Source organism: Delphinapterus leucas, chromosome 2 (assembly GCF_059928025.1).
Source record: "Delphinapterus leucas isolate spDelLeu-1000000601 "Yukka" chromosome 2, BTC_Dleu_Yukka2, whole genome shotgun sequence".
Lineage (NCBI taxonomy): Eukaryota > Metazoa > Chordata > Mammalia > Artiodactyla > Monodontidae > Delphinapterus > Delphinapterus leucas.
This window is the reverse complement of record NC_143130.1, coordinates 62,078,609-62,103,185: the sequence shown is the minus strand read 5'-3', so window position 1 is coordinate 62,103,185 and position 24,577 is coordinate 62,078,609. Positions and strand designations below refer to the sequence as shown.

At 49.9% G+C, this 24,577-nt stretch overlaps 1 protein-coding gene across 1 annotated transcript; it reads right to left on the bottom strand.

Moving 5' to 3' along the window:
- Positions 1-303: 303 nt before the first annotated feature.
- Positions 304-6,541, bottom strand: ISL2 (ISL LIM homeobox 2). The gene is made up of 6 exons (XM_022579475.2): positions 6,347-6,541; positions 5,315-5,504; positions 4,767-5,029; positions 2,656-2,939; positions 1,877-2,044; positions 304-1,478 (listed from the first exon to the last, which is right to left on the bottom strand). The coding sequence occupies exons 1-6, from the start codon at positions 6,402-6,404 to the stop codon at positions 1,362-1,364; spliced, it is 1,080 nt and encodes a 359-aa protein (XP_022435183.2). The 5' UTR covers positions 6,405-6,541; the 3' UTR covers positions 304-1,361.
- Positions 6,542-24,577: the final 18,036 nt, after the last annotated feature.

The window sequence follows — 24,577 nt, the reverse complement described above, 5'->3', positions numbered from 1 at the left end:
ACAGCGCCGAGGACGAGCCATCAAGGCCCCCCTGTTCGCCCCGGGGCGCGCGGGCTGGCCTCGCTGCTCGGCGGCAGGGCCCGGGTGGCAGGCGGGCGAGGCGCCCGGGGGTGGGGGTTCGGGCTTCCAGACCCGCGGGAAAAGAAACGCAGGCGGGGGGCCGAGTGCACCCGGCCGAAAGTGGAGCGAGGGTCGAGGGGGCCTTGAGGGACGCCAGGCTGGGTCCAGCTGCAGGAGCTGAGGCCAGGTTGAGACGGAAACGCTGGCCCTAGCCAGCCAAACGGCCGCCATCGGAACATCGCAGGTTTCCCGGCCCAAACGGGGTCACCCCACCGCCCCGCGGGCTTCTGCCGCGAAACGCCGAGAGTGGAGAGCCAACAGGGAGCGTGCAGGCTTCCGGGAGGTCCTGGGTTCTCACATGCTTCTCTGGGCCTCGCTGGGCCGCACGGGGCGCACGGCGCACAGGGACCCAGCCCCGCCCCCCGCGCGGCGCCCAATCGCCGCCGGGCCCGCCCCTGTCTGCGCGGGAGCACGCGGGCCAGTGGCGCGCGAGGCGCGGGCACCAGCGGTGGGCCCTGCGCGGAGCCTCATCTTCGTTGAAACAAGCCCCAACCCCAACCTGCTTTCGTCCAGCCCTCCCGCTGCACCAACAGCACACAGGAGCAGCATCGATCGGGTTATTATCTTTTTTTATTAAGATCAAAATATTCGTCCCACTATGAACTGGCTGTCCTCACAATAAATAACAATAACTTACGTTTTGTTCGGCAAAGGCTCACACACTCTGTCCTGCGTCGACCGATAATTTAAAACATTTTCAAGGAAAGTCTCGTTTCTACTTTTTTCCGGCAATCATGCGCTTTGGGGGATTGACTGCCTGTTCCTTTGGATTGCCCCGTCCTCTTCCCCGCTAGAGCCGGGGCGAGGCCACCTGGGAGCGCGGGGCCGGGCGGCGGCAGGTGCCTGCATCCGCGTGGGCGAGCTCGGGGCTGGGCCGGCGCGGGACCTGACCTGCGCGTTCTCCACGCACAAATGGGTACGTGGGCCTGGGGGCGCGGTAATAGAGCGGCGGCGGCCACGCCGAGCGAGGGAGAAGAGATGGCAGAGCTAACGTTAGTAAACCCAAATTCTGGTTTTGTAAAAAGAAAAGTCCTCGGAGCAGGGCTTTCCAGTCTGGTGAAAGCAGGTTGCGTCCCGGCGCTTTTGGCTATCCCGACCGCTTCTCTCAGTCCTCTCTCTTTAAATAGCAATAATAATAATTACAAAGGCGAGAGAGTTTTCGGAGCTGGAATGGCCTGAGCATGGGTAAGTCTCATGCAGGGAGCATGCGAGGTCCGCGGGCTGGCGGGGAAGGGTCCCCCTCACGTTTCCACGGGACTCGGCACCATGCTGTTGGGGGTGTCCGGGAGCTGCGAGGACAGGGAGGTCACGTCGCTGCCGGAGGAGTTGCCTAGGGAGCCAGACTCAGAGAAGGAGACCTGGGGCAGCGGAGACACCGGGAAGGAGCGGGTGAAGAAGCGCCCGAGCTGGTTTTCCCGGGCCACCTATTCCCAAAGGTGTCCCTTGGGGACAAGCCACCGGCTGGGAGCAGGCCCTTGGATAAGTCGGCCAGGTCCCCAAGCGCACGCAGGGGTATTAGGACGGGGCTGCGGGTTGGGTAATCCCTCGACCTCCCCTGCCAGCGCTTTAATCCAGGGACACCTGGTTTAGAGCGCATTAATGAGCCGGGTGCGGTTGCAGCTACCCACCTCCCCCCAACCCCCCAAGACCCTCATCCCCTGAGAAACCCCCACCCCTTCCCACCTTGGCTAAGTGGCTAAATCCACCCCACCTCCCCCGGAGTCCTGAGTTCCGGGCGGGTAGAGCAGGGCCTCACCAGCTGCTGGAAGGCGGGTTGGTCCAGGTCACTCTGGAGGGCGAACTCGCTGAGCGCTTTCCATGGCGGCTGGTACGTCTGCACCTCAACTGCACTGCCCTGCACGGCGCTCTCGTGACGGATGGGACTGCCCGCCACCAGGGGCGTCCCGGTCAGTCCCTGCAGGCTCTGCGGGACAAGCAGAAGAGAGGGTGGAAGATGCTCGAATTAGGTCTTGCGTTTCCCGACGTCTTTGAGACTGGGGCCCCAGGCACTGGCACGTGATTTGGAGCCTGAAACGGTTTAGGGGAGGCATACACTTGTCCGCAGCCGAGTGAGCCCGCCTTATCCAGTGCAAATTCCTCGGGCCCAAAAACAGCCACCATAGGCCAGCCTCGGTGCTGGAAGCCAACACGGCAAGGGAACGAACATGAGGCCTGCGTTCCCATCCCTCTCCAGGTTTGCAAAGGAAAAGTGTTCAAACCGAGTCATGCTGAGAGAAGGACACAACCCGCCCCGACTTGCTGGCTCTGGCAAACATGCCACCTTGAGCTCCGAACTACGCCCCAGACCCCAACTCTGGTCTGCCGCTGGAACTGGGGAAGACCTGACCTCGGATACAGTAATTAAGAAGCCTTCAACCCCAAGGTAAGCCTTGCTCTGAAAGCACCAACACACGCTATTGGGGAGCCCAGTTCCCCCTGGATCTCCCAAGAGCCGGCCCAGAAATGGGCACGCAGATGCCGCAGGGCGAACCCGAGGCTCCACCCGATCCGATCCTCCAGCTCCCAGTCTCTCACCGTCTTGTCATTGTGCTGCTGCTGCTGCAGCTGCTTCATGAGGATGGATTTCTTCTTGTCCTTGCACCGCTTGTTCTGGAACCAGACGCGTATGACCCGCGGGCTCAGGCCGGTCATCTCCACCAGCTGCTCCTTCATGAGCGCGTCGGGCCGCGGGTTAGCCGCGTAGCACGTCCGCAGAGTGTGCAGCTGCTTCTCGTTGAGCACGGTCCGCACGCGGGTTGTCTTCTCGGTCTGTTTGTGCACGTGCGGACGCAGCGAGGGCTGCCGGCCCGATCCCGGGTCTGCAAGGGAGCGAGAGGTGAGAGAGTGACCGCCACTCACTCTCCCTGCGCCCGGCCCCGCGGCGGCCGAGTCCTCCGGGGCCCGATTTCGTTTCTCGTTTATTCCGTTTATTTCGTTTTATTGTTCGTCTTCTCTCCCTTTCCGTCTGTTCGCCCTACCCGGAAAAAGGTGTGCATTTTCGTCCCTTCCCTAGTTCCTCCACAGGGCTCCCCGCAGCGATCTCGCCAGCGCGCAAGCGGGGCGTGGGAGTTCCGAGCTAGGCCTGTGCGGGACGGGAGTGGCCGACCCCCGCTGTGCTTCCTCCACTTACCAGACCCTAGGAATGCCCGCGTGGGTTCCGCGGGACGAGGGAAGCTCTCCGGAAGAAGTCGGAGTTTCAGAGGAAGAGGAAGGAGGCGCGCCCGGGACTCTGGAAGGGGAAAGGGGAAGGGGACCCACGCGGACCCCAAGCGCCGCGCTGCCTCGGAATTGGGGGGCTTGTCTCCCGCTCCCGGGTGGCCCCCAAGTGCCCTTCTCCCTGATTCAGAGGCCTCTCGGACAGGGCCAGGCCGTGTGTCGCGAAGACCTGCCCTGGGGCGCGAGTGGGCCTCCAGGGCCTGGAACGGTTCCTTTCTGCCCGCCCTCGGGCCTCGGCCCGCCGGGTCTCCTCCCTCAAGGCTCCAGTTTCCCTGGCCCAGCGGCCGCCCTCCCGGCCCGCGCGCAGCCGCTGGCACTTTCCTCACTCGGCCTTGGGCTCTCTCAACCCCAGGTTAAGTAGAATCGGGTATTTAGGGCCGGATTCCTGCGGCCCGCAACCCGCAGCAAACAAAAGGGAGCCCCTCCGACACCCGAGACCAGGGTGCTCCCAACACTGGCTTCATCCTGTTTCGCACTCCCATCTGAACCAGGTTTGGATACAAGTCTCACTGTTTCAATTTATATCCTCTTCTGGGCATATCTAGATCTGGATAAATATTTACAAACAGCCCATCTAGCCCAATTTTCTCATTCTATATGGGAATAAAGGGAGGACCAGAGGAAGTGGGAGCACTTCAAGCACACAGCACCCAGAGGCTCAGCCTGGTCTAGAGATTGGTGCTTCAGGTCTGTGGCTACTTGCTGGTAACTGCTCAGCCAGAGTCACTGTTCCTACCTGGTAACCACACACTTAGAACCCAACTCTGGGCATCTCCTGATTAGGACCCAGAGCATCCCCTGAGGTGTATGATCCCTGAGTCCACTGTACGTCCACTCCTTCCCCACCGAGAAACGTTTGGCTAAGTTGTTCATCAAACTGGGCCTCAAAAGACAAATGCAGACACTAGCTCTTTGTTGAGTGGTTAGCCTTCAGAGCTGGCCTTACGGGTGGGCTTCTGGCTGGTTGAACCCACCTCTAGGCTGGGAACTGTATTCCTTACACACATACCCCCAGGCAAACCTATCTTTTCTCTCTGACAACACACATACTGCTTGAAATTCCGAGTACAAGTTCCACAGACAAAGTCACCACTTCAGATTCCCCGTGATCATTCACCTTCCTGCTCCTACTACTGTGTTCCACATATTCCTGATCACAGAGAACACAATTCCCCACTATTCTGCACACTCATACACACAATCCCGGCTCACATTTACCCACATGCAATTTTTCCCCGTCACACGAACACACACTCAGCCGCGTTCCTAACACAGGGTTCTGAACTCACCCAGAAAACCCCACACTGCAGGCAAACGGAAATACACCCAAGTGACAACTTTTCGTCCGATCACAACCACCCCCCATACGAACACACACCCATGCACTCACTCCCAAGCCGGCGGCGCAGTACCGGGCGCAAGCGGCTTACCTGGCAGATGCAGGCCGCGGGCGCCGGGGAGCGGGCCAGGGCTGCGCGGGCTGCCGGCCGCAGCGCGCTCGAGCAGAAGGCCGTGGTCGGCGCGGCAGAGCAGCTCGTGCTCCCGCAGCGAGAACTCGTCGCCGGGCAGCAGCTGGCGGCTGCACACGGAACAGCGGAAACACTCGATGTGGTACACGCTGTCCCGCGCCCGCATCACCAGATCGCTGCTGCTGAAGCCCACCTGGCACTTGGCGCACTTGATGCCGAAGAGCCTGCGGGCCCAAGGCACGGGCGGTGGTGTCAGCACGGGGCCTGCGGCCGGCCTCGCCTGCCGGGCTGCTACCCACCCCGGGCACGCTCGCCCAGGACGCTTTGTGGCCCAGAGGGAGGCTGCGGGGACCAGCCCTCGGGGGATTCCCAGGCCAGGAGGTGTGCGGCGGCACGCGTTCGGGGTTGGGGGCCGTGTTCTGCCCGCGCCGGGGCGCGCGGGCGGCCCGCCATCCTCGAGCACCGGCCCCAGTGGGCGGTGGCGCAGCCCGGGCTCTCGCGGGCCTCACCTGACGTAGTCCCGCTTGCAGTAGGTCTTCCCGTCTCTCACGAAGCACGTGCACGTCTCGTCCAGGTACTGGCTGCACTCGGCGCACTTGAGGCAGGCGGCGTGCCACTCGAGGTCGGGCGACACCCGCAGGATAAACTGGTCGTGGATCTGACTCCCGCAGCCCACGCACATGGCCGTCCCGGGCTTCTCTGCCGGGGAAGGGCGCGGGGCCCGCGTCAGGCCTGGCTGCCCGGACCCCGGCCGAGGCCGCTCCAGCCCCAACCCAACCCGCTGGCGCTCTCGCTCTCTTTCAAGAATTGCGACCACAAGAAAAAGGAAATGGGCTTTCCATAGGTCCAGACAATTGGAAACGAAAAAACAAAATCTTCTGAATTTGCGAAGGCTTTCTGTCTTCCCCCATCCCCCTCCCCGATTTTTTTCGCTATTACATTCACTTGGACACAGGCGTTTTATCGATATATCTTGCAACTAAAATATAACAAGTCAGTGAGAAGAAAGAGTAAATAGACATTTAAACCCTGCGGACGCCACACTATCAATACTGGACGGTGATGTTCCGGCATTGCCGTCCGCACACTCCCTCTCACAGCGACTCCCTCCTATCCCAAAACAGACACATCAGCTTTCGGCGGAGTCTCCGCTCATCCTCTGACATTTCTTAGTTTAAATATCCCAGATCAAGCTAGAGAAATCTTCCTTATTGGAAAGGCCGAAAGACAAGCAAGCAAGCAAACAAACAAAAAAGCCCACATCCCTAAATCAAACCTATTGCCTTAGCGCGAAACAGAAGCAGATTTCACAGCCTGAGGTCAGCCTAGCAGGCTTGAGAAAGAGTGTTTAATTATAAACTAAAACAACAGGATTCCAACGGATAAGCGGTCCTGCAGGAAAATGCATTCGTTTTTTTTTCTCTCCCAGTGTCCTGTCAAATAGAAGCCACTTGTAGAATCCACTAAACATTCTTCTGCGTTAGAAATATTGCATATTAAGCACACACACTAACAACGCACACACACACAGGAAGACTTACTCTTGGAATGATCCCCCATAGTACCCAGAAAAGGATAATGAAAAATAATATCCACCATGCAGAAAAGAGATGTGCGCAAAGCGTGCGGCCAGGGGCAGAAAGACGAAGGTCGCGCGCCCAGCCTCGGCTCTTTTGCTAACTAACTCCTCCTGCCCCGCGGAGTTGAAGGAGCGATTCCGCACCGGCCCGCACGCAGCATGACGTCAGCACGCATTCGCCCGTGGCCGGAGCTGGGGGCGGGACCTGTGGCGTCACGAAGCTTCCCCAGAACCGCTGGGGATGCAGGGGAGGTGTTGGGGACCTGGGGGCTGATGGGCGGGGTAGATTGGGTGGAAGGCGGGGGTGACGGAGGATTGGCTGGGAGGAAATGGGCTAACCCTGATTGGCCCAGAGTGAACAATGGAGCGCAGCCCCCCGCCCCTGAAATGTACAAGGATCCTCACTCTGGCGCTGGGTCGGGCTATCCCGGCTGGACCTTGTGTCACCGCTGAGCTGTCTCTGCTGCCGCCGCAGCTCTGAACTTCCTCTTGGACTTGCGGTGCGGTCTCCCCAGGCGCGCTCGAGCAGGGTGATGGATACCTGGGGGAGTGAAGTGGGGCCTGTCCTTTAGATGCTCCCTTGTTTCATTAAAAAAAAAAAAAATCCACTCTCTTAGGACGAGAGCTGGGGGGAAGGGTGGTCTGTTTGGACAAGACCTTCAACCGTCCAGCCGGTCACCGTTCTCCTCTCAGGCGCCTTTGTTCTCAGGGTCCAAGCTAGAGAGAGAGGTTAAGGGTTTGGATAAACTCTGTTTAGACTTCCCCACCCGTCCGCCTGTGGAAAACTTCTCCCAGTTGGAGCGTTAGGTGGATAACGCCAGAACGCAGAATCCGAAGACGATCACCGGATCCAGATTCGAGCCTTGACTTGCATTTGGGGCGGGAGTGTAATTTGACACGGACTCCCCCATTCTTTCCCCACTCGAATAGCACAGCTCCTTCTAGGAACAAGGCTGGGGTCGAATGTGTGTCTCACTTCCAGAATAAATGATATTTATAAACTCTTCTGTTTTATTTCACAAACCAACTGCAACGCAAATAATCAGAAACAAATGTGGCGCGCGGGGTAATTTACTATCTGTGTAGCGGCTTGTCGTTCCTTAGAAAACCCGCGACTTCTGAGCAGAGTCCAGGCATTTTTCTTTCAAAGAAACCTCTGTGGGTTTTGTTTGAAAGGGTTCAAGAACTGGCCCATGAATTATAAATAACATTTATCCAACCATGGTGGCTGTCGTTGTTTTCCCATTAAAAGGTGTACCAAGAACTTGGTGCGCGATGGGACGCAGGTGGGCGCCTGGGAATAAAATGTCTCCACGGGAACCCCAGATCCCGGCCCAAGTCGGCCTGAGGGCGCGGTCGAGCTCGGCGGCCCTTCTGCTAAAAACCTAGGGCTGGTTGGCCTCACACTCTGGGCTGCTCGCCGGGAAATGGGTGCAGCCAAGCGCGAAAGGAGAGGCTTTGCGCAGAGCTGGGGCTAGGCCCTCAGCGCACACTGAACTCGCTACTGGATGATGGCCCGCCACACAGCGCTGTGCTGAGCGCTTCACATGGTGGCCCCGTCGGTCTTGAAGGCTTTTAACCACTGCCACTACCTTTGGAACGCCTGGTCTTTCTCACCCGTCTGGTTCTTCAGTACAGTTTACCAGCCGCTGTGCCAACAGGCCATTTCCTGCGTCTTTGGCCACTAGTGCCCCAAACAGCGCTCGCCCTGAGTGTGTGTGGAGCATGTCGGGGTGGGGACAATGCTGCATGTCTATGAAAATAAACGGGGTTGAGGAGCGAGGGGACGGGTATGGGTGGGTATGTCTGTGCCAGGCCACTCTGTGACCTCAGGCATTTTATTTTACTTCTCTGACCCTCGGTTTCCTCATCTGTAAAATGAGGGATAAAAATAATATCTACCTCTACTATTGTAAGGATTAAAGCATTCTCTGGAAAAGGCTTAGAACAATATCTGGAGCATAATAAGTGCAATACATGGTAGCTATGATAATCACAATTATGGCTGTATCTTTGTGTTGGGAGCCTCTGTGTATGCTGTGCCTTTCCTGTGTGCAGTGCCTGCGTGCCTCTGGGCGTGGAGGGGAGGCCTACGTATACCTGTGTGTGTGTCATCTGATGACTTCTTTGTGCATTTCCATGTGTGCTTTGCTCTGTGTGTATCTCCTGTGGGGATGGAGGATCAGAAACTGTGGACTGAGTGCAGAATTTGTGTACAAATGATGTCTGTGTATCTGGGTGCCGTCTCAGAATGGGGAGGAGGTTTGTGGTAGGCGTGCTTCCCTAGTGAACTAGGAGGTGCTCCTGGCCGGTTGGCCTCTCTCTCCAGCCACTCTGGGCCTGGCCAGACTGTCAGCACCCAACTAGGAGCAAGCAAATCAATTAACTCAATGGCACAGGCGGCCAGGAGGGGGAGGCTCTGTGTTGGAATCCTAGGTCCAGACTTTTAACACTCTCCTGCCAAGAGGAGAAATTCCTCCTTACCAGAAAAAAAGCCAATTCTTTGAGACCCTATTAGGGAGGAGGGGGGAGGTGGTGATTTCTCCTGCGATGTCAGGTAGCTGGGTCAAGAACTAATATTTCTTTAGTCTCCATCATGTGCAAAGCCCCTGTTATTAGCCTATTAGGTCTTTACCGCAATGTTATATGAGGTGGGTAGTATTAGACTCATTTAGTCCGTGAGGAAACTGAGGCTTAGGGAGGTGCCGTGATTGCTTCTGGCCACAGGGTTAGTCAGAGCTGGCGTTCAAAGCAGGTCTGCCTGGCTCCATCTCCCTTGCTTCCTTCACTGTGCGGTTGAAGACCCACATGGGTGTGGTTCCATCACTCGCCAGCTTCACTTCTCTGGAGCTGTAAAACCACGGGCCAGTGTCAGGATCCCTCCGTGTGGGTCTCCTGAGTCACAGCCATCCTTGGGAGACCAGCACTGGAGTGAGAGAAGTGGAAATCCTCTTCCTCCGGCACAGCCACAAGGCACCATTGATCTGGCCCTGCCCTGGTTCTCTGCTTCCTGGCTGCTCCCAGTGTCCCCTTCTCCATGTCCCAGGCTACAGCACATGGGAGATCTGGGAGCTTCCTTTCCTGGGCTTTAGATCACTCTCTGTCCTTACTGGGGATAGCAGCTTGAGCTCCATAGCTCTGTATTATCCCATAAAACTAGTCCCAGGGGCTTCCCTGGTGGCGCAGTGGTTGAGAGTCCGCCTGCCGATGCAGGGGACACGGGTTCGTGCCCCGGTCTGGGAGGATCCCACGTGCCGCGGAGCGGCTGGGCCCGTGAGCCATGGCCGCTGAGCCTGCGCATCCGGAGCCTGTGCTCCAGAACAGGAGAGGCCCCAACAGTGAGAGGCCCATGTACCGCAAAAAAAAAAAAAAAAAAAAAAAAAAAACTAGCCCCGGCTATGACCCTCTTTCTGAGAAGACTGCAGAAGCACAAAGAAGTCTCTCTGGATTCCTTCTCCCCAAACCTCCCCCCACCCCATCTCTGTTGCCTTAAACTCTACTCACAATTCCCCTGAAAGATAGGCTTACTGTGCAGAAATCCTTGAGAAATCACAGAACAGGTGGTCATTCACGATACAGGGATAGCAGCTCCTACCCTGGGAACAAGTCCTGAAAGAAAGAGCAGGAAAGCACTAGGCATGGGGCCAGGGCCTAGGACAGATCACAGAGCAGGCCAGGTCACCTAAAGCAAACCAGGCTTTATTATTTTACAGTTTTGCTTAGTCAATCCTCCCTTCTTCCTTCCTTCTAGAACTCTAGAACAAAAACGCTGGAAGACCCTTTGGAGACTTTCTCTTTCAGACCCTTGTTTGACAGAGAAAAATCTGCAGCCCAGAGAGGTGGTCGTCCTCGCCCAGCCTGCCCGTCCTCAAGCTCAGAGCCCCCAGACAGCTCCTACAGGCCCACATGTGCGCACACGCGCTCCATTTCCTTCCCCACTAACCGCCTTGCTGTTCTTACCCACTCAGGAGAGCTTTACCTGCCAGGAGATGTTTTGTCTCCTATTTGTCATGGAAATGCATATGTGGGAAGGAATGTGGGGCTTAACCTATATCTTCAGTATCATCATCGTCGTCATGGCTAACATATAGGGCTCTCACTTGGGGCCACCTTCACACACACGACTGCCTATATGCTCACAACAATTTCAGGAAGGAGTTACTATTGTTAAAATTATCCTCACTTCACAGATAAGGACACTGAGGCTTGGAGACGTTAAGTAATTTGTCCCAGGTTACATAGCTGGTGGAGCCAGGCTCTCTGCCTCCGGAGCTTGCTGGTGGAATCATTACACTGTCTTGCATCTGGATCACTCACAAAGGGCATGTCACAGGCATAGTGCCCACCCAACACAAAGGAAGCTGTTGCCAGTGATGGGAGCATTAATCCCACTGTGAGTGTCAGAGAGGAAACTGAGGGCCAATGACCTGTCATCTAGCATATAAGTGACAGAAATGGAGCTGGAAGCCAAGTCCCCTGACCCAGACCAGGGGTCTTCCTGCTGGAGTCCTTTAGGATAGGATTCTGTTACTGCCCACCTGAGGACCAGGCCTCCTCCTCTGCCTCCTGCCTCCATCCCCCTCCCACTCCACGACCTTGGCCTCTACTCTTCTCCAAAGGCAGTTGGAGACATTGCACAGAATTGGCCAGAAAGTGTCTCAGCATCCCCATCATCACCGCCATAGGCTTCTGAGAGTTCGACTTTGGGGGAGTTGGGCACCATGTTTCAGAGACAGCAACTAAGGCCCAGGAAGAGAAAGAAACTTGGCAAATCAGAGTCAGACTCCAGGCCTCCAATATCCAAGCCCGTCCTCTCTCCCCAGGCTCTCTTGCCTGACCCACACCCACTTCCTTTGAGCAAACAGGTATCCAGTGACACTGCAGGGTCCCTCTCCCTCTTTCCTGGGCCCCTTTCTCCCTCCCTAACATTCACTGAGCACTTGCTGCAGTCCAGGCCCTGGGCTAAGCAATCGTAGAAGGTCTCATTTAAAGCTCCCAACAACCCACAGGGCAGGATGGGCTACATAATTTGCAGATACCTGTGCAAAATGAAATGCGGGGCCCCTCGCTCAAAAATTAGTAACAATTTCAAGACGGCAATGGCAGAGCATGAAACCAAGCATGGGGCCCCATGGACTGTACCCGTTGCATCCCATGAAGCCAACTCTGCCTCTGAGGCATTGAGGCAGGTCAGGTCCTCTTACCATCTTCCAGCAGCTCAGAAATGAATAAATTAATAACCTTCACGAGTTAATACAACTAGTAAGAGCCGGGACTGAGACTCAAGCCCACTAGTTCATGAGACTAGTTATGAACTTGTGCTACTTGAGTCTATCCAGATGGGAATGAACTTGTTTGTTTGTTTGTTACTTTGTTTATAGTGGACATGTGCCAGGGTCATTCTGTATTAAGAAACCCACAGTCTCTAGCACTCTTTTCCTTGCTGGATCAATATGGTCATTACAGAAGGATGAGAAAAATTAACCCTTTAAAAAAAAAACAACACGTGGGAGCCTTTGTTTCTTTCCAAAGCACACCCTGGTAGCCACAGGGATAAACAAATCTCAGGAAGGGAGGGGGTAATAGGAAGGAGCTGTGCTGATGCCTTTTGGGACAGTTGCATTTTTCCCATCTTTCCAGAAGGGGGAGCCCCAGCTGGCTCAGTGTGGCCTGGGAGTGGTTCTGAGCAGCCTGACCCAGGGCACTGGCATTCCTGGCTGCTTCTGCCAGCCTGCAGACTCACAGGGCCTACCTTCTAGGGTTCGGTTTTTTTCTATCACTATCCCTCCCCTTGCCGAGATCTGGATACTGGGCAAAATGAGAAAGAAAGGGAAGGAAGGAAAGAGGGAGAGACTGAGCTCCAAAAGGAATAGATTAACCAAACCAGGACTGGGTGGTTTTGCAGAGAGGCCAGTCTCTTGCCAAATGGGCCAGGCTTGGGGCTGGGGCCCTGGTTGGACAAGGTGCCTTCACTGAAACAAGGCAGCCCGGTAGAGAGAAGAGAAAGATGGTGGTAGGTGACACAGAGTCTCTCCTTGATCAGACTTTAGCCAGCCTCCTCTAAGCACTTTCTCAACTAGACCTCTGTCTTAGCCTATGAAGATCTGAGCAAAACACTAACATAGTTTATAACGTCTCAATGCCACATCCCTAGGATGACCCCAGCCCCGCTTAAAGTGCTTACCTGAAAAAAGCTCAAGGTTGCAAAAGAATTTACTTTTTGTTCCATCCAACACCTTAAGATAGGGCCAGTGTCTCCCAGCCTCTGTGGGAGGGTAGGAGCCTACCTTGGATAAGCAGCAGTTAGCAAACCCCGATGGATTTCTCACAGACCAACCCCTGATTCCTGCCTTTTATAATTTATCACTTTGCTTACTCTTCTGAGCCCCCACTCATCCCCCTCCCTGTTCCCTCATTCTCCCTTTACAATTCCCATCACCTCAGTACAAATCGAAGTTGAGTTCGGTTCATGCGGGACTCTTCTCCCTGTTGCAATAGATATTACTAATTAAAATGTGTCCTTGCCACTTTACCTAGTGTCCAGCTTTGTTCACCTTTGACTTAGGGTCAGCAATGAGACGAGGGCTACCACAGAGCTGAGAACCAGAGCTGCAACAGGAACACCAAGGAGGGAGCACAGAACGGGATGACTGGAAAGGCTTCTTGGAGCCCACGGCAAATCATCTGAGCCCTGTAGGATGAGTATGATTCTTCCAAGCAGAAAAGGAGCAGGAAGGTCTGCTTGGAAGAGGGAACAGTCTCGAAGACAGAAGGAGGAGATGAGTGAGTTGAGTGCATTTTGGGGAAAATGTGAGCAGCTGGGAGAGGCAGGAATGAATCAGGGCAGTGGCACAGGCAAAGCCCAAAGACAGGGAAGACCCCTGGAGCCACCCAAGGCAAGTCCGTGGGGCTGGACTCCCACAGAGGAGTCAGCATGAGCGAAAGACTGAAAGGGAAGCTCGTGTCAGACAGTGGGAAGCCTCAGACTTCCACTGAGGAGTATGAGGGACTCTCTTGGCAAAGGAGAACCTCCAGGATCCTGTTGTTGTACTGAAGAGATTCAGATGGGAAAATGGCAAGAACATAGCTGTGCTGCGGGAAAATTAACATGTGGGTAAGTCAAGCGAGGCAAGAGGTAACAAGATCGTGAGTCAGGAGTGGGGGCGGGGGACGAAGGGAGAAACCCTCTGGCGGGCTCCTCTCTCCACCTAGAAACCTAGAAAAGGCAGGAGAGAGGCTGGTTTGAGGGAGGGGTGGCTGGTGATCAGTTGCTCGCAACAATTTCCATGGGGTGAAGGGAAGAAGGAGGAAAAGAATACCACTCACTTGTAACTTACTTGTTGAAGGTATTGAAAAATACATCTGGTTTGAGATACAGACACCAACATTGTGGGGAACAATCCTGCTTTGTGAGTTGTATCCTTCTGGGGTGGGAGTGACTTCGGGCTTTCTCTGCCATGCTCCAGCACCCGCGGGTCTGAGAACGTGGGCGCGATGTTAGAATTGCCCGAACTCATGTGGTCCTAGCATTTCCCTTGAGCGGTATTTCTTTTCTTTTCTTTTCCTTTTTAAATAAATTTATTTATTTTATTTTTGGCTGCGTTGGGTCTTCGTTGCTGCGCGCGGGCTTTCTCTAGTTGTGGCGAGCAGGGGCTGCTCTTCGTTGTGGTGCACGGGCTTCTCATTGCGGTGGCTTCTCTTGTTGCAGAGCACGGGCTCTAGGCATGCGGGCTTCAGTAGTTGTGGTGCTCGGGCTCAATAGTTGTGGCTCGTGGGCTCTAGAGCACAGGCTCAGTAGTTGTGGCGCACGGGCTTAGTTGCTCCGCGGCATGTGGGATCTTCCTGGACCAGGGCTCGAACCCATGTCCCCTGCGTTGGCAGGTGGATTCTTAACCACTGCGCCACCAGGGAAGTCCCTTGAGCGGTATTTCTAGATGCAAATGAGAGGAACATTCAGCTATCAGAGTTCAGTTTGACCTTCCAGCAGGAAAATGGAATGTTGTAAAAGGTCCTCCATCCTGCACAAATGTGTGCATGTGTGTGGGTTTAGGTTTTCAGACTTTTGGGGCCAGTTACGGCTCCTTTACCAATCATAGATGCTTGCTTTTATGATACTAAAAGAAACAGAAAAGGAAGTATCATATATCTCAAACGTGAGGATGCCTCTTCAGAAAGTTGTTGTCCAGATCTTTTAAAGGTTCTGAAGGATGTCTTATTCTTTCCAACACACATTTGTAAGAAGCTAAATGTGTGTGTGTGTTTCTCGTAACAAAGACCACAGACTTGTGTCCTGTTTTGTGTATTCATCACCTGGAAACAAAATAGGAATCGTAAATAACACCAAGTGCTTGGCTCTATTTGAAGCCTGTGAAGTGACAGTTTTTCAAAAGAATCTACAGAGGAGCCTCTTTCACTGGAAAACATCTTCTGGAGGCTAGAGTTACCAGCAAATTCCAAAAATAGGTAATAAATGAGATACTAGAAACTGGGTTGTCACCTCTTGTCCAGTGGGATTATCCAATGTCTAATCATGGACGGATTGTGATGAATGTGATTGCAGATGGGGCATTAATCCGATTCGGGAGGGAATCCAGGCAGACTTTCATCTGCGCCGAATGTGTAATTGGTTTGGAGGCAGCAGAAAAGCAGCTTGTACCAGATTTTGCCGCATCACTGTGATGAGGTCTATTTTGATCAGCTTGAGTTATGGACAATATAAATTATTTATAGCCACTTTAGACATGCCTTATGCTTGTAAAGACCTTCAGAACAAAATAATAACACTCCTTTTGCTGTTGTAGGAATCTCATTCAGCTGAATCCTGGTGCCCACAGCTTACAAAAAGCAAGGAAGAGAAGAGATTAAAGTCTGGTAAGTTCAGCACCAAGTACTCACTAAACGTTACAGGGGGCAAGAGGTTGAGCCAGGCCAGTGCAGGAGGCAGACTCTGATGCACACTGAATGGCCCAGGCCCTAAAGGGATCCGCTCTAGGGAAGATGGACCCAGATTCAGGAAGGCACAGGCAACCACAGGAGACAGTATGTGATGAGGCTCACACAAGCTGAGCATGAAGGAGAATCCCCCATGAGCTGGACAGCGTTTGTGAAGGAGGTGGAATTTGAGCAGGGTCTTTAAGGGTGAGAAAGCTTCAGGTGTGGCCTGTGGGTGAGGAGGGAGGTTGCGGGAGCAAAAGCTGGAGGCAGGCCTGCACTGGATGGGGAAGCAAGGCCTGGCGGGGCTGGGGGTGGGAGGCGGTGGGGTGGGGGTGAGGTGCTGTCATTTACTGAGCAGCCACTGTGTGCTGGGAACTGGTGGATACTCTACATACCTCACTCAGTCTTCATGTATCGGCAGGGTGCTTTTGGCTAAAGAAGGCCCAGGTGAAAGGGACATAAACAGAAAATGAGCTGGCTCAAAGAACAAGCACAGAGGCAGGGTAGACCCCAGAGTTACACGACCCAGGGGTTCAAAGATGTCATCAGCAGTGTCTTTCTGTTTCTCTGCTCTACTGTCCACAGACTCAGCTTCATTCTGAGAGTGGTTCTTATGGTCACACAACGGCTGCCAAGATATACACATGCCTCCTTGTCTGTGACCAATTGGAGAAACTGGCTTCCTGGGGCTCTCACCAAAGAGCAAGAGAGTGTCTTTTCAGAATCCCCTGGGAAGCCTCTTTCCTGTTTCACTGGCCCAACTTGGCTTAGATTTGTCCATTCCTGAACCAATTACTGGCAAGAAATTTGGGATTCCTTAGACAAATCAGCATAGGCACATACATCCCACGAGTGGAGTATTGATAAATGTTTAAGAACTGAGTCTCTAGGGAAGAAATTTTATACATATATACACACTTATATATATATACACACATATACATACACATAAAGCATATATATGTTCATAATAAATTTTACTGATATAAAGGAACTATAGCAAATAATTTACAAATAAATTATAAAATACGCAATACTCTGACTTGTAAATTCCACATAGCCAACTGATTCTCACAGAATTCTTTCATTGCCAAACTCTTACTAATTTATGGTTGCATAAGTAAGTAAAAAAATATATTTTCCTATAATCTAGCAATAAACAGTTATTAAAATATACTAGAGTTAGTATATTTTAAATGAAAATATTTAAAACCCTGTCATTAATTCGACAAGAAATATGTCAAGTGTACATGAATAAACCTATCTTGATGAGGGCCATGAAGAATGCACAGAATGCCAAACATGTTCTGGTATGGAATTATGGGGTGTCATTTCTCCCCCAAATAATCTATATGTGTATAAATCTATAAATGTATTTTGGTATGCTACAGACACTATTAAATTGCCAATGGAATTTGACAAAATAATTCGAAAGATAAAATGAAAGAAGAAATGTGTGAGAATAGTGAGGAAAATTTATAAAAGAACTGAAATGAAGGGTGGTTTTTCCCACTGGATACTCAAATGCATTATAAAGTTCTAATAATGAAAACAGTTTGATACTAAAGCAGAACATGATGGACTTAATGTAACAGACTGAAAAGGCCAAAATTAGACTTTTGATTTTATATGAATTCAATTGGAAAGCAAATGATTATTCAGTAGGTATTATTGGTACATTTGAAAGTAATTAAAGTTGGACTTTTCTGCACCACCGTTTATTAAAACCCTCTTTAGATGGATTAAAGATTTAAATGTAATGAAAAAAACACAAAAGTCCTAGACAAAAATGTATGTGACTCTTCCTATAACCTTGGGATGAGGGTGGGCTTTCCAAGTGCACAACAAAGATAGATTCCAGATGGGAAAGACCAATGGATTTGACCACATAAAAATGCAATGGCTGATTATTATTTATGACAGACAAAGGGGTTGATACCTTTAAAACAAATATATTAAGAACTCAAATAAGAAAATGATGAATGCTAACAGAAAAATGAGCTAGAAAGAAGAAAAAACCATGATTAAAAACACGTGGAAAAATTGTAGTCTCGTTAGTTGTATTAGCACACAACTCAGTGGCGTAAGACAACACCCGTCTATTATTTCAGGGTTTCTGTAACTCAGAAGCCTGGGCATGGCTTATCTGGGCTCTCTGCTCTGGGAGGGCCTTACAGGGCTGAAATCAAGGTGATGGCCAGGCTACATTCTCATATGGAGGTTTGACTAGGCAAGGACAAACTTTCGAGCTCCCAGATTGGTGATGAAATTCACTTACTTTCAGCTTCATTTCATGACAGTTTGCTTCTTCAAAGCCAGCCACAGAGAGAGTTTCTGCTGCTTTGAGTCTCTCTCTAACTTCAATGATCCCTTTAAAGGGCTCGCTCAATTAGGTAGGGCCCACCTAGGATAATCTCCCTTTTGATTAACTGAAAATCAGTTATCAGTGATTAGGGATTTTAATTACATCTACAAAATCCTTCACTTTTGCCAGAGTCTCTGGGGGTTACCACCACATTAGTAACTAAAGCATCAGAAATTGCCATTTTGGGTCTCTCACATTGGCAAAGATTTAAAAAAACAAAACCCCGATAATTCCCAATGGTGGCAAAGTGTGGGAAAGCTGGCCTTCTCACAGTCTGTTGGAGGGAGTGTCCAGGGTACAACGTTCTGAAAAGGTACAACAATCTGAGATGCAGTTTGGCAAATTTTGTCAAAGCCTTAAAATACTGTAATCACTTTGACCCAGCAAATCCTCTGCTAGAACTTATTCTATGGAAGTACTTATGGATAATGTACATAAAGATTTACTCATGAGGTTGTACAGGCAGCTTTATTTATAATACCAGAAACTTGGGGAAAAAAAGGAAAATGAACAAAAGTAAAAGACTGGTTAAATAAATTGTGGTAAATCCATATAATGGAAGTGCACTAAATCATACTGTTTTGGAGTTTGGGCTCCAGAGCCAGGCACCCCTGGTCAGAAAGCCTTGACTACTTAGCAGCTCTGTGAAACGGGGGGGGGTATCTTATCCTCTCTGAGCCTCAGTTACAAAGAGAGAATAATAATAGTATCCACTTTATGGGGTTGTTGTGAGGATTAAGTGGCTCATACATGTAAATGCTTACCACAGCAGCTAGACCAAGTCAGCACTTCATAATTGTGGAGGGGGCTTCCCCGGTGGTGCAATGGTTAAGAAACCGCCTGCCAATGCAGGGGACACGGGTTCGAGCCCTAGGTCCGGGAAGATCCCACATGCTGCGGAGCAACTAAGCCCATGCGCCACAACTACTGAGGCCCGCACACCTAGAGCCCGTGCTCCTCAACAAGAGAAGCCACTGCAGTGAGAAGCCTGTGCACCACAACGAATAGTAGCCCCCGCTCGCCACAACTAGAGAAAGCCCGCGCACAGCAACAAAGACCCAACGCAGCCAAAAATAAATAATATAAATAAATTTATTTTTTAAAAAATTGTGGAGGAGGAGGAGGATGGAATATTATGAAATTACCAAACAGCTTATACAAAATAACTCCATTTTTGTTAAAAAGTTAAGTGAAAAACTCAGAAAATGGAATAGAAGGGCATCTTTCAGACTAAGTTTATTTTCTCTTGAGAAGTGGGGCTATAGAGGATTTCTGTTTTCTTCTCTGTGAGTTTTTACATTTACCAATTGTCCTGCACTATATACTTATGACTTTAGAAAAATATCCTAATTGATATTGTTTTTAAAGAAAGGAAAAGTGAGCCCCAAAGGATCAGGGAAGACCCCAAGAGTGAGGTGGGGATCGAACTGTTCTTGTATGTCGGTGGTTCTCAGACTTCTGGAATTCAGGAACCAAGGAAAAAACAATGGGGACATCACACAGGACTGCCACTATTCCATGATGCCAAGTGAGGCACTAAAAAAACCCCCAAAAAACCCACTATCTCCTACCATAATTTCATATAAGAGGTAACATAGTAACACCAAAAAAGAAAGCCTAGTCTCAGAATCAATAGTCCTTCCCATCGAGCTTTGTGAAAAACTCATTATATTATTCTGGTTTTTCTCATTTGGCTGCAAAATGCCAAAAACTTCTTCTTGGGTTGAAGATTAGGAACCACTGGGGTAGAGTCTTGGCAATGAGGAGGGTGCACCAAGGCAGCAGGCACCTGGCAGCAAAGCCGGGAGGCAGGAATGAACCTGAAACACGGGGACTGTGAAAGGTCTAGCCCCTGCTTGGCCCCAGTGCTCTCATTATAGTTTCATGGTGTGTATGCTTCAGTGTGGAGACACCCGGGGACCACGTGATGATTTAGTTCTTAGGGACTCCCTAACGGAGTTTGCCTGAAAATCCCTTTTTTAAGCACTGCAAACACAGCTGTGAATAAGACCGATATAATCCTTGCTCTTTCTCGTGGAGGCAGGGACTCTAGGACGAGTGTTTTTCATTAAATCTGTGAGCTCAGAGATGGTATCAATCTCTTCTCCGGCATCCTCCATGGGCCTGGCAGAGGACGGCCGGCTCCGCAAAGAGCTACTGAACCACAAAGTTTTCAGTGACCTGAAATGGCCGGTCAAGGGCATTAGAGGGAATGACAGCCCTCCAGTGGGACTTGAATTGGTATCTCTCAGACACCTGGGGGCTCTTCTGCGTCAGCAAAAGTTCCAGTGTCCGTTTCTGTCTATGGGTATATTAGAAAGATATGCATGTTTTATTAAAGTTGGAATAAGACTTCAATATTTATGTATAAATCTCAAGCTTCTCTTCAGCATTATGAAGGCTGGTGAGATGCAAGGCTAATCTGATAATGGAAGCAAATTCCTTTGCCATTAATCCCGTGAGTCATACATGCCTCCTCTAAGAACCTGAAATATGAATATTTTAGCACAGGTAAAATATCAAGGGAGTAAAACCTCACTAATTAGGGTAAACTGGGAGGTCAGAGTGCCTTCTAGAAGATGTTAAACTCAAGGTCACCTTATTATATAGTACATACATTATCTATATATACACGTTATGTTAAACATCAACAAAATTGACAGTGGATGAGTCATTGCCAAATAGAGGTCCCACCTTAGTTGCTTTTACACAGAGATAAGGAGCCCAGGACTTTAGAACCTTATTAGTGTGCCTATAGATGCAGCCAATGTCTGAAAAGATAATTTTGGAAAATAACCTTCTTTGCTGGGCTGTGGATACCATCAATTTGCCTAGTACACCTTTTTCTCACAGACAATTATAATGGCTGTCTTTACTTCTGCTAGGATCCTTAACAGAAATTCTCAGGCTCTAAACTGAAGATTGCAGAGTCATCCAACTTGTAATAGTCACTCTTAGGGAGAGTTTCCCTACTTTCCCTAGCGGGAATTACCTCGATCATGGCTATACCTCTGATTAGCAAGATCTCCTTTTGTGAAGTTTTTGTTTGTTTCTTTCTTTTTCTTGAGGGAAAAACACATTTCTTGAGCACTTACTATGGGTCTCTAGAATGAGAGTCGTGGGGGGCGAGGACAATGTCTATTTTATATCTCCTGAGCCTAGAAGGGCTGTTGAATTCGTGGTGTTCAGGTATGCCTTCTGGGTACTCTATCTATAGGTGGTACCCAGCCTCCACCATGGCCTCCGGTGATCCCTGCCTCCTGTTCTAGTCTCCCTGACACAGTCCTCTGCCATAGTGTACCAGGGTTCGTTAGTGTGACCAGTAGAATATGGCAGTCATGATGGTATGTCACCATCGAGTTTAGGTTATAAAAGACTGCAGCTTATGTTCTGGTATCTCTGTCTCCATCTTAATCTCTGATCACTGCCTTTGGGAGAAGCCATATGGATAGGTCCCCATGGTGAGGAACTGAAGCTTCCTGCCAACAGCCACATGAGTGAGCTTAGAGGCAAATCCTCTGATCCCATTTAAGTCTACTGAGGCTGCATCCCTGGCCAATAGTTGGAATGCAATCTTGTGAGAGATTCTAAGCTAGAACCACCTGGCTAAAGCACTCAATTTCTAGTACTCTGAAACTGTGTGAGATAAAAAACATTGTTTCAAGCTGCTAAATTTGGAGGTAATTTGTTACACAGCAATAGATAACTAATAACTAATTGATAATAATAAATAACATAAAATCCCACACATTTCTCAACAAAACTCTATGAAAGAGGCATTAACAGCACTCTTTACCAATGAAGACACAAAGGATCCGTGAAATTAAAGAATTTGTCTAAGACATCTCAGCTAAAAGTGGGAAAAAATGGATACAAATCCAGGCAAGACACCCGCTATCTCTCAGAGAACAAAAAGTCATATTTCTCTTGCCCAAATAATCTTACCCTTAAAGTCTGTCACTCTGTTATCATTTGCGATTTCAACATCTGGTAATAATAAGAGCAGTGATTATTAAAAATATACCAAAAGAAGCAGTTTGCATAACCCATAAATGTTTGAGGTTTCACGGTCATGACTTTCAAATAGAGAAATGACAACACATGGGAAGGAACAGATACGTTGAAAGGAGAATCTGAAAGTGGCACAGTTAAAATAATTTGCAGGTAATTTTAGCACCAAGAAAGAAGTCCTGTTGCCAGACACTGCTAAAAAGGGCGGTCCATTTCCATGTGCTGTATTTAGAAAGGCAGAATGTCATTGCAGAATAATTGTTTGTTGGGAACACGGGTGAGCCTTGAAACTGTGAAGCAGGTTTTAAGAACACAGGCCCGGGCTTCCCTGGTGGCGCAGTGGTTGAGAGTCTGCCTGCCGATGCAGGAGACACGGGTTTGTGCCTCGGTCCGGAAAAATCCCACATGCCACGGAGCAGCTGGGCCCATGAGTCATGGCCGCTGAGCCTGCGCATCCGGAACCTGTGCTCCACAACGGGAGAGGCCACAACAGTGAGAGGCCCGCATATAGCAAAAAAAAAGAATATGAAGGTTTTTTTTTTTTTAATCTAAATTTATTTATTTTTGGCTGCGTTGAGTCTTCGTTGCTGCGTGCAGGCTTTCTCTAGCTGTGGCGAGCGGGGGCTACTCTTGCTTGTGGTGCACAGGCTTCTCATTACGGTGGCTTCCCTTGCTGCGGAGCACGGGCTCTAGGCGCGCAGGCTTCAGTAGTTCTGGCACGTGGGCTCAGTAGTTGTGGTTCGCGGGCTTTAAAGTGCAGGCTCAGTAGTAGTGGCGCACAGGCTTAGTTGCTCTGCGACATGTGGGATCTTCCCGGACCAGGGCTCGAAACTGTGTCCCCTGCATGCAGGCAGATTCTTAACCACTACGCCACTAGGGAAGTCCTGAAGTTTCTTTTGGAAGTGATGAAAATATTCTAAAATTGACTGTGGCTTGTATGCTAAAAATAATTTATTTATATACATGAAATGGGTGAATTGTATGGCACATAATTATACCTCAATAAAGGTGTTGTTAAAATTAAACAAAAAGAGCAAATGCCAGAAAGATGAGGAAGAGGGAGAGATGGCCTGGAGAGACAGGCCAGGCGGTCTGAGAAGGCTTCATAGCAAGTAAGCTCATCTGTTCATTCATTTGTTCATTCACAAAGTATGTACTGAGTCCTGATACGCACCAGATATTGTTCTAGGGGCAAGGGATACAACAGGGAATAGAACAAAGCCCTTGCTCTGAAAAATAAAACATAATTAGAAGATGGAGAAAATGGAGAAGGAACTACCTGGTGGTGGTCAGAAAAAGTCTCTCCCAGGAGGCAGTACTTAAGCTGAGACCTGAATGAAAAGTGGGAGCAAACTGAGCAGAAGGTCTAGAGGAAAGGCATTCCAAACAGAGGGAACAGCAAGTGCAAAGTCCTCAAGGCAGGAGTATGCTCATGTGTTTGAGGAAGAGTAGAGAGACAGAGTACCTGAAATGGAAGGAGAGAGAGGAAATAAATAGGAGAGCCAAGCAGGGGCCAGATCAGGGAGGGATTTGCAACCATGGCAAGAGCTTTGGAGTTTCTCCCCAGCAGGATGGAAGGGTTTGAACGGGGTGGTGTAATGTGATTTACGTTTTAAGAGGATCACTGATTGTTCTGAGTGTAGTCTGTGAAGGCAAGAGCAGAGACCCAGAGGCTAGTTAGGAGGCTGCTTCAATAACCCCAGGGAGAGATGACAGTGGCTAGACTAGAGTGGAAGCAGAAGGCTAGAGCCACCAGGATTTGCTGGTGGATTGAATGTAGGATGTGGGTCACATTACAAAATGAAATGTTTCAGTTTATGTTTGCATCAATATCCTGATTGTAAATTGTATCAGCAGAGGGTTCAGTCTGGTGACCTGCTGTATGTGTGTGTGGATGTGTTTTAATCAACTTTACTGAGGTGAAATTCACATATAATGAAATTCACCAATTTTAAATATACAGTTTGTTGAGTTTTGATAAATGTACATAATCATTGATATATATACCACAATCATGATACAGAACACTTTCATCTCCATAGAAAGTTTCCTCATGCGCATTTGCCGTCAATCTCCACCCTCCATTCCAGCTCCTGGAAACCACTGATCAGCTTTTTGTCCCTTTAGTTTTGCCTTTTACAGACTGTCATATAAACGGAATCGTATGTCTTTTGTGTTTGGCTTCTGTCACTTAGCATGCTTTTGATATTCATTCATGTTGTGTGTATCAGTAGTATGTACCCTTTTTATTGTTTTACAATGGAATACAATGGATCATGCTTAGCTTGGGCTGCCATAACAAAATGCCACAGATGAGGGGCTCAAACAACAGAAATGTATTTTCTCACAGTTCTGGAAGTCCAAGATCAGGGTGCCAGCATGGTAGGGTTCTGGTAATCCTGGCTTGCTGACACTGCCTTCTCTCTCTGTCCTCAAATGTGGGAGAGAGGAAGGGTGCAGTAATCCCATCACTGGGTCCCCACCCTCATGACCTCCTCTGAACCTTATTATCTCCCAAAGTCCCCATCTTCAAATACTACCAAATTGGGGGTTAGGGCTTCAATACATAAATTTGGAGGGAATAGAGTTCAGTCCATAGCACAGTGGAATACAATAGACCACGATTTGTTAATTCATTCACCAGTTAATAGGCATTTGGGTCATTTCCAGTTTGGGGCTATGATAATAAGCTGTTGTAAACATTCGAGTACAATTTCAATCTAGGCCCTGAGCTAAAAATCACAATAAAACCTTATCACTGCTAAACCGTCAAACTGCTATGTAGTAGCACAAGTTCAGCTTCTATTTCTGAGCAAAAAAATCACAGAACTGATAAGAGTCCATGAGAGTGAATGAATTTCACTGCTGACACTGAGACAATGA